This window comes from Argentina anserina, chromosome 1 (genome assembly GCF_933775445.1).
Source record: "Argentina anserina chromosome 1, drPotAnse1.1, whole genome shotgun sequence".
NCBI lineage: Eukaryota > Viridiplantae > Streptophyta > Magnoliopsida > Rosales > Rosaceae > Argentina > Argentina anserina.
The window spans coordinates 15727154-15735482 of NC_065872.1; the positions used below are offsets into that span (position 1 = coordinate 15727154).

General features: G+C 38.6%; 2 protein-coding genes across 4 annotated transcripts in view; both read left to right on the forward strand.

Moving 5' to 3' along the window:
• The window catches only part of LOC126790995 (protein CHROMATIN REMODELING 24-like), a 179676-nt gene extending 172599 nt beyond the window's left edge, over nt 1-7077 (forward strand). The window contains exons 2-7 of one of the 2 annotated variants that reach the window (XR_007671774.1): nt 5036-5149; nt 5456-5524; nt 6088-6203; nt 6290-6355; nt 6456-6592; nt 6739-7077. Coding sequence is in view for 1 of the 2 variants with exons in the window: in XM_050517388.1 (XP_050373345.1) it covers nt 5036-5149; nt 5456-5524; nt 6088-6203; nt 6290-6354; nt 6521-6592; nt 6739-6761 (459 nt within the window). In the remaining variant the exon portion in view is untranslated. The remainder of the gene's footprint in view (nt 1-5035; nt 5150-5455; nt 5525-6087; nt 6204-6289; nt 6356-6455; nt 6593-6738) is intronic. The other variant, XM_050517388.1, reaches the window with a different exon arrangement.
• On the forward strand, nt 114-5112 carry LOC126790889 (uncharacterized). Of its 2 annotated transcripts, XR_007671769.1 has the most exons (5): nt 114-215; nt 397-539; nt 986-3605; nt 3939-4002; nt 5038-5112. XR_007671769.1 is itself a non-coding variant. In XM_050517258.1 (3 exons), the coding sequence occupies exon 3, from the start codon at nt 1043-1045 to the stop codon at nt 3470-3472; it is 2430 nt and encodes an 809-aa protein (XP_050373215.1). In that variant the 5' UTR covers nt 114-215; nt 397-539; nt 986-1042; the 3' UTR covers nt 3473-3781. The 2 variants fall into 2 exon arrangements, 1 of the variants encoding a protein (XP_050373215.1); XM_050517258.1 differs by lacking the exons at nt 3939-4002; nt 5038-5112 and having other exon boundaries at nt 986-3781.
• Nucleotides 7078-8329: the final 1252 nt, after the last annotated feature.

Sequence of the window (8329 nt, forward strand, 5' to 3'; positions counted from 1 at the left end):
CTGTTACTAACATCTACTTATAAAAACGAGTTTACTAAACACTTAATTACTTTGTTTATCAACTACTTATTCTATAAAAAAAACAAACATAAATCAGCTTTTTTTAAAAGCTCAGCAGCCGCTCAGCTGCAACAGACACAGCCGACAGCTCGCGACTTGTTTCTCTTCTTCTGCTTCTGCTTCAAGCTCCGGTCCGGCACACAAACCCAACCAAGGTATCTTGTTTCTCCGTCATTCTTTTCCTTCAGTTGCCCTAATTCCTCTCTCCGCGCCACAATCTCTTAGTAGATCGGCCGCCAAAGAAGGCCCGTATGAATTCAACTCCAATGCTTTTAGGCTTGTCGATTATTATGTGCTAATTGAAATTTTGGGTCTTTTGATTTGCATATTGTTCAGCTCAATACAGTAGCCTATCATTGGGCCTCAGCTCCGATCTCCCCAGGTTCGTATCAATCTCCATTTCCCTTAGTTCCAAGGCTACGAGCGCCAGTACAGCGAGCTCACCAACAAGTGCACGATAGCTGCTGGGCTTCATGGAGGTTAGTCTAGTTCTGTCTCTCTCTTTTTAAGGTTTGATTTGTACGCATCAATTTTCAGTCGATCTAGGCATTAGGTTGTGTCAAATCATAGCAAAAATCTGTATTGTATATGCCTTAATTTTATGACAAGGTTGTGTCTTTAATCATGCTAAATGGTATTGCCTTGGGTTCAGTCTTGTTCCAAAGTACTGATCCGTCATCACTGCTTTGTTTGGTTTCATTTTCTGGGTTCTAACCATAATAACAACCAAGGTCTTTCATTGCAATTAGCAGAATTGTTATTGATTAAAGCAGATCCATTTTTGGGTTTCAGTTTTACTTTGAGTAGTTGTGTCTTTTGTCTTTTAGATTTGTTTTGACTGTATTCATCTTCTCAATTTTGTGTTATATATTTATGTTTGTCATAGCAATTACTGACTTTATATATTAACTTTTTAATGGAATAGAGGTTTGATGAATTGGTAGACAGCCAAAGTTGAAATTGGAGTAGAGAATCTAGGAATATGGAGTGCAATAGAGATGAGGCCATCAGGGCAAAAGAGATTGCAGAGAAGAAGTTTGCGGCAAGAGATGTAATGGGAGCCAAGAAATTTGCTTTGAAGGCTCAGAATTTGTATCCGGGACTGGAAAATTTACCCCAAATGTTGGCAACTCTTGATGTACATGTTGCTGCAGAGAATAGAATTGATGGGGAGGTAGATTGGTATGGGATACTTGGCTTGGAGCCAAGAGCAGATGATGAGACGGTGAGGAGACAATATAGGAAGCTAGCTCTTATGCTTCACCCCGATAAGAACAAGTCTATCGGAGCTGATGGAGCGTTTAAGCTACTTTCCCAGGCGTGGAGTTTATTGTCTGACAAAGCTAAGAGGGGAGCTTATGACCAGAAGAGGAAGGCTTCCACTTCACAGACCCCTCCTGGAGGCAATGGCTTTTACAATTTCACGAAAAGTTCAACATCCGGTCCCAAGCCTCCAAAGAGTAATTCAAAGGCGGCTCGTTCTTCAGCGACTGGTTCAAATGCTAAATCAAAAACCAGTACCTTTTGGACCGTTTGTCACAAGTGCAGGATGCAGTATGAGTACATGAGAGTTTATCTTAACCATAACCTTCTCTGCCCGAATTGCCATGAAGCATTTTTTGCTGTGGAAATAGCTCCGCCACCTACAGGTTCCTCCAAGTCATCCACCTCATGGAATCCATCACATCAGCGACAGAATTCAAATCATGACAAGAGCTCGTGTAATACAGGAAGAAGTAGAGATATAGGAGGATTCACCGAGTCATATCACCAAAGCAACTTCCAGTGGGGTCCGTTCTCCAAGTCATCTGGTGCTTCTTCAGCTGCCCAAGCTGCAAGCGTGGTTCAACAGGCATACGAGAAAGCAAAGAGAGAGCGTGAGGACGCACAAGCAACAACAAAAAGAGAGGAGGCCTTACGGAGGAAGCAACAAGCCTCCTTCAAGAAAGTGAGTGGTGCTTCATCTAATGCAGCAAAGAGAAGAAGAGGAATATATGATGTTGGAGACAGCTTCAAGCCTCCAAGGGACGTTGCAAATCAAATGGGTGGGGTAGCTGGAGCTGCTAACTTTTCTGGACCTAGGCAGCTTAATTTTGAGACAGGTAGGGTCAACGGAACCACTAAGTTCAGTATAACAAGGGAGTTGTCTGTGCTTGAAGCTCAGAATATACTAGTGCACAAGGCTAGGAAGGAAATTCGCAGGAAACTGAATCAGCAGAAATCTGAAACTGCAGTCAAACAGGTGGGAAATGAGAGTGAGATGGAGAAATCGTTGAAAAACGTTGATGCAAAGTGTGATCAGAACAAGTCTTGTGAGCCACTGGATAGAAAGAATGGAGCTAATGAAAGGAAACATTCCGGCACTTCTAGTGACGTGGCAGATGCAGAAACCTTGCAGTCAATGACGATAAGTGTTCCAGATTCAGATTTTCATGATTTTGACAGGGATAGAACTGAAGAGTCTTTTGGAGAAAATCAGGTCTGGGCTGCATATGACGACGATGATGGGATGCCTCGATTTTATGCCATAATTCATAGTGTGATATCTTCAAACCCATTCAAAATGCGGATCAGTTGGCTTAACTCCAAAACAAATAGTGAATTGGGCCCTTTAAACTGGGTTGCTTCCGGTTTCACAAAAACATGTGGAGAGTTCAGAGTTGGCAAGTATGAGATCAATAAATCACTCAATTCTTTTTCGCACAAAGTTCGGTGGACAAAAGGTGGAAGGGGGACTATCTGTATATATCCCAAGAAAGGCGATGTTTGGGCTCTCTATAGGAATTGGTCCCCTGACTGGAATGAATTGACAGCTGACGAAGTAATTCACAAGTATGATATGGTAGAAGTGGTTGAAGACTATAATGAAGAACTAGGTGTAACGGTAACTCCTCTGGTGAAGGTGGCCGGTTTCAAGTCTCTGTTTCACAGGCATTTGGATCCTAGAGAGGTTAGGAGAATTCCTAGAGAAGAGATGTTCCGATTCTCTCATCATGTTCCTTCATATTTACATACAGGTCTAGAAGCAGCAAATGCCCCAAAGGGTTGTCGAGAGCTTGATCCAGCAGCTACACCGTTGGAACTTCTTCAAGTAATAACTGATGCGAAAGATGAAGAGAATATAGAGACAGATAAGAAACCTAAGGAAACTTATGTAATAGTTGTTGATGTTGAAAATACTGATGTGAAAGATGAAGAGATTATGGAGACGGATGAGAAATCTAAGGCAGTTGATGTGATAGATGTTGATGTTGAAAATACTTATGGTATAGAGGATATAGCAGGGAATCCTAGAACTCTCGGGGAAGAAGAGAAAGGGAGTTCAGTCACTCCAGTAATAGAAATTGAAGAGAGCCAAGAGACAAAGCAAGATGAAAGAATGGAGCAGGCTTCGGAAGTCCAAGTTGGTTGAATTTGGTGTACATGATTCAATATGGACAGATTCTTCTTACTTGGTTTAAAATTGGAGAAGCAGAGAAAAGGACTGAAGGTCTCTTTTCTGCAGGTCACAACTCCAATTGGGGCTACATTCAAGGATTTCAGAGGTGCAAGCTACACCTTATTGCAGTCCAAGAGTTCCATTTATGTAGCTTAGCCCCATAGTTTTCTTGCTTCTTTGTATCCGGATGCTGTGAATTTGCATTAAATTCTATAAGATTACATACTTAATTGTAAAACAGTACTGTTATTTATTTATTTACTATATACCATTTGTTGAGTACTGTATGTTTCAATTTAGCTAAGTTCCGCACGAAATTTGATTTGTTGGGTGCTGTTAAATAATCCATTGCATGTGATGGATTTGTGAATTTTAATTCTGTTTCTTCTCTTCTGCTAATAATCTTCTCTGATTTTCTGCTTTCTTTTTTGGTTGACAGTTCTGTGATTGGTGAGCTATGGTTACCCTAGTTCAAGCGTCATGTTGTCGAAATGAACTTACAAGTAAGTGAAAAGTGCACATCTTTTACTGTTTTTGGTGTTGTTTGGGAATTGAGTTTCTACAATTGAAGTCAGACGCTCAATTTTCTTTATATATTGATTGACTACATGATGGGCCTCAGGAGTTTGGACATTCTTCTCACGTGTTTTGGGTGTTCTTTCTGAATCTGTCCCATTTACTCATTTTACTGTATATTTTGTCAGTTACCAGTCACTTGTACTTCGGCATTGTGTGTCTAGGCGTATGATATGATAAATCTGATTTACTGTATAATTGATGCAATACCAGTCACTTGTACTTTCAGCATTGTGTATCTAGGCCTATAATATGATAATTGAGGTTCTTCTAGCAGTGAGATATATAAATTCTTCAATACTTGGGAGGTAGGTGACAAGTTATATTAAGATTGAGTGCTTTTTCAAGTTCAGGATCAAATCTGAACAAGTTTAATTTTTGTTGTTTATGTTACATGATGATAGTATCTAGGCCTCTTATATGATAATTGAGGTTCTTCTAGAAGTGAGATATATAAATTCATCAAAAGTTGGGAGATAGGTGAGAAGATTCCTTTTCAAGTTCAGGATACAATCTCGACAAGTGTAATTCTTGTTGTTTCTGTTACATGATGATAATTGTGAAACAAAACTGTTTTCATTTTGTATCCTTCTCTTTCATCTGAGAAGCTCTGGCTCAAGTTACAGCAGATAACATATATTGTCTGAGTAGCTTAAGTGCTTAAATCTAATATGATGTCAGAGAATATTTTGAAGGTTGCCTGGCTATATAAAATTTTGTTTTTTTTGTTTTTTTTGTTTTTTTGCCTTGGTTAAAGGTTTGGTTTACTTAGAATAATGCCTGTTAGTTTTTTAATTTCTTGCTCTCCATTCTATTTTTAGAATCTGCAATCTTCTCATATGTTTGGTTGTTATGTATATGGACTTTCTATAAATGTTCAGTCCACTATTTACTTCCTTTTGTAGCTTAACAATTATATAGCGGTCTATTTGGTGTTCATGCTATGTTTCTTATATTTGCAGTACTGATAGTCAGAGTGTGGATCGTGCATATCGGATTGGGCAGAATAAGGATATCATTGTATATAGATTAATGACTTGCGCAACTGTTGAAGAAAAGATTTACAGAAAACAGGTGAAGGATTGCTCTATCCCTGTACATATATTCAGTGGGTATATATAGTATTTATTTGTTCTTAAAATATCAACTTTGAGGCCTGGGATCTCTGCAAGTTTGAAATTTACACCTTACATCCGATCACTTAAATGCCTTCTGTCTTGAATCGACTAACAATTTTGCCCTTCTGTTTTGCTCTGCTATCTTCGCTGGTTGTTTTCCTGTTTCAGTTTATATCTTTACTCAATAGGTTGTGAGGTTGCATTCTGCATCTTATTTAGAAGATTATGTTTATTGGATTAACTCATCAATTTAAAATGTTAGATTTTCAAAGGAGGATTGTTTAGAACTGCAACTGAGGAGAAAGAGCAGATTCGGTACTTTAGTCAACAGGTAAATGCTTAAAAAGATGTAATTGGTTCTATTGCTTGTGTAGATCCTTGCCAGTGGACAAAGACCGAGTTGCTTAATTTTTTTTTTCCAGGATCTTCGTGAACTTGTCAGTCTCCCACAACAAGGTTTTGATGTTTCCCTTACTCAAAAGCAGTTAAATGAGGAGTATGATCAACAGCACACAATGTATGAAATCAATAGCTGCATACATTATATAATCTGTAAAAATCGCATGTTTATGTTAAAAAGCCTCTCATATATATGTCCTACTGTGCATTTATTAGATTACCTTGTGTTCTGTTACTGAATTTTTAGGCAAATAAACAATATTATCTGTAAAGAGAAACCTTAGCCGAAAGGTTCTATAACTGATAACTGGTATACAAAACTATACTCGCCTTCAAAATAGCAAAGAACTAAGGCACTTTGCAAAAAACTATTTTCTTATACTTGTGGATGTGGGTATGGTTTATTATTACGTATTCATATTGAAAATCAATTCTCGTGGTTTGCACTCAACTCATTCTGTTTTTGATATTTTGTTACTCTACTATTTACTTCAGGGAAGAGTCTTTATAATCTCATATAGAGTTCTTGGTGTCAGTCACCACAGTTTACTGTTCTCCAAGACAGCACCACCTCTGCCAGAGGTAGACGCAGAACAGGAGGAAGTTGAAAGGTAAAAATTTATTTATAATATTGCTTTTCAGTATATTATATTGGTATCCAGTCCTTTATCTAGTTGCCTCTATTTTCTGGGTGCAGTATTAAACGAACTTTACATGCAGGAACCTCAACTTCTAGTTCGGCACTTGAACGTAATGTAAATGGGTAAGAGCTCTATGAATCATGGTATTTCTCAAATTTGTCAACTGCAATAATGGTATATATTTTACCACATGGCATTTCATTCGGTTTGCACTACTGGCAGGGCCCAATATGCTTTCAAGCCCAAAGGATGTGATCTTAAACAAGAGGGTTTCTTCTTCACCAGTTGATTCAGGAAAAATGACAAAATCAGAGATCAAAGAGAAAATCAGTACGCTGTCGCAAATGCTTGCAAAGAAGGTATTGTGAACACATCATCTCTGATTTCCATTTAAGAAGAATGGGTGATTATATTAGTTCACTAGCTCAGTCATCATGTTAGTAATTGCTCAATTATGTTCTTTCTGTAATTATTGATCCACGATTGTTATTTAATTACCTTGTAGGCTTTAGTTTCAACATTACCTGATAAGGGACAAAAACTAGAGAGACACCTTTCTGAATTGAATGTTGAGCTTCGTAGATTTGAGAGTGATGTTATCGACTTGGATGATGTAACTGAGGTGCTTAAAGGAGTGGCGATATAAGACCTCACGCTGGTGGAGAAGGAAACAAAGGCATGGGAAATGTTAGGCGCTCTGTTGTCATTATAATTTTTGGTCGAAACTGTGAATCGAAACTATAATGCTGTTTATTGAATCAGCGTGCTAGCGTAGCCTCACCACAGAGCAGTGAGCATTTTGTTCTCTGGCCATGTATGTTGAGCTTCCAACCATTTAGCAAGAAGGCTTAATTTGAAAGCCATCTCTTAACAGTGCGCACCACTAGTTCATTTTTTCTTAACTAGTTGGATCTTTTGATATGCGTCATTAGTCTTTACCAATGAGCCATAACCAGTTAAGACTGCTCCCAACAATTATGCGACACAAACGTTTACCTGGTCATGTTGCCTTTTTTCTGATGTCCAGTGTAATCGTGTGGTGCGCCACTTCCATTTGCGACCAGAACAAGTGATGCTCTTGACTCCAGTATCATCGAATTCGTGTTCCAAATTGATGGTGTACATATATGGAAAACAAGTCCAGCATAATCCCAATTTTCGTATGAACTATAATTGCTTATTGCTCAATCTATTTGATGGGGTTGCATCATTTTTGACGAGCATATCTGATGGTTGTTCTTCGATGCAGCAGGGCGAGATCAGCTTATATAGTTTTAGAAATAGCATGGTAATAGAATGATAGAACACACAAAAGCTCAATGAATGTGGAAACTCCCAAGAACAACATTGCTCCCGTAAGGCAGCTTTTGTCACCAACCTTGAGGCACCCGCTGCACCCAAGCCAGCAAAGGACTAAATGAATTTAGGGCAAACTAGAAATAGCTCACCCACAACTCTACTATCAACAATGAGCACCTGCTACCCCAAATGCACCAACAAGTGCGCATATGCTAATATGATATCGATTCCTCAAGCCCCAGATGTAGCAAAAATGTAGCAACTTGGGGAATATAGCGGTACAACTTCACTACTGGTAATATGGGGTAAAAATGGTTGGTAAATACAGGTACGTAAGAACTCCCATTATAATTGAAAACTGCTTATAGGTACAATACTAATCCACGCAAATAGCGTATCTAGTCCAAGAATCCAACAAACCATGGCTGCTCTATTTTCATGGAGAAAGTCAATTTCGACCGAATTATAAGGCAAAATCGGCATATATTGGGGTTAGGATTCCCTACTTGCTTAGCTTCGATTGAATTAATTCTGGGTGAAACACTGAAATGAATTCAGTGCTGCCTAGCTTTTGATGCTTGGATTGACATGGCTAGTTTTTTATGCTTGGATCATGTAAGAAATGTAAGTTGTACACGTAATAGTAGAGAGGTAGAGTGACTCCATGCGAAATATATAACCACGACTTGTATACGTAATAGTAGTCAATTTGATTTATCTGGTCGATTAGTCCACCCCAATGTAAGATCATACCGAGACATATATAAGCAGCCAAAGCAGACATATGGAGTAAGTTC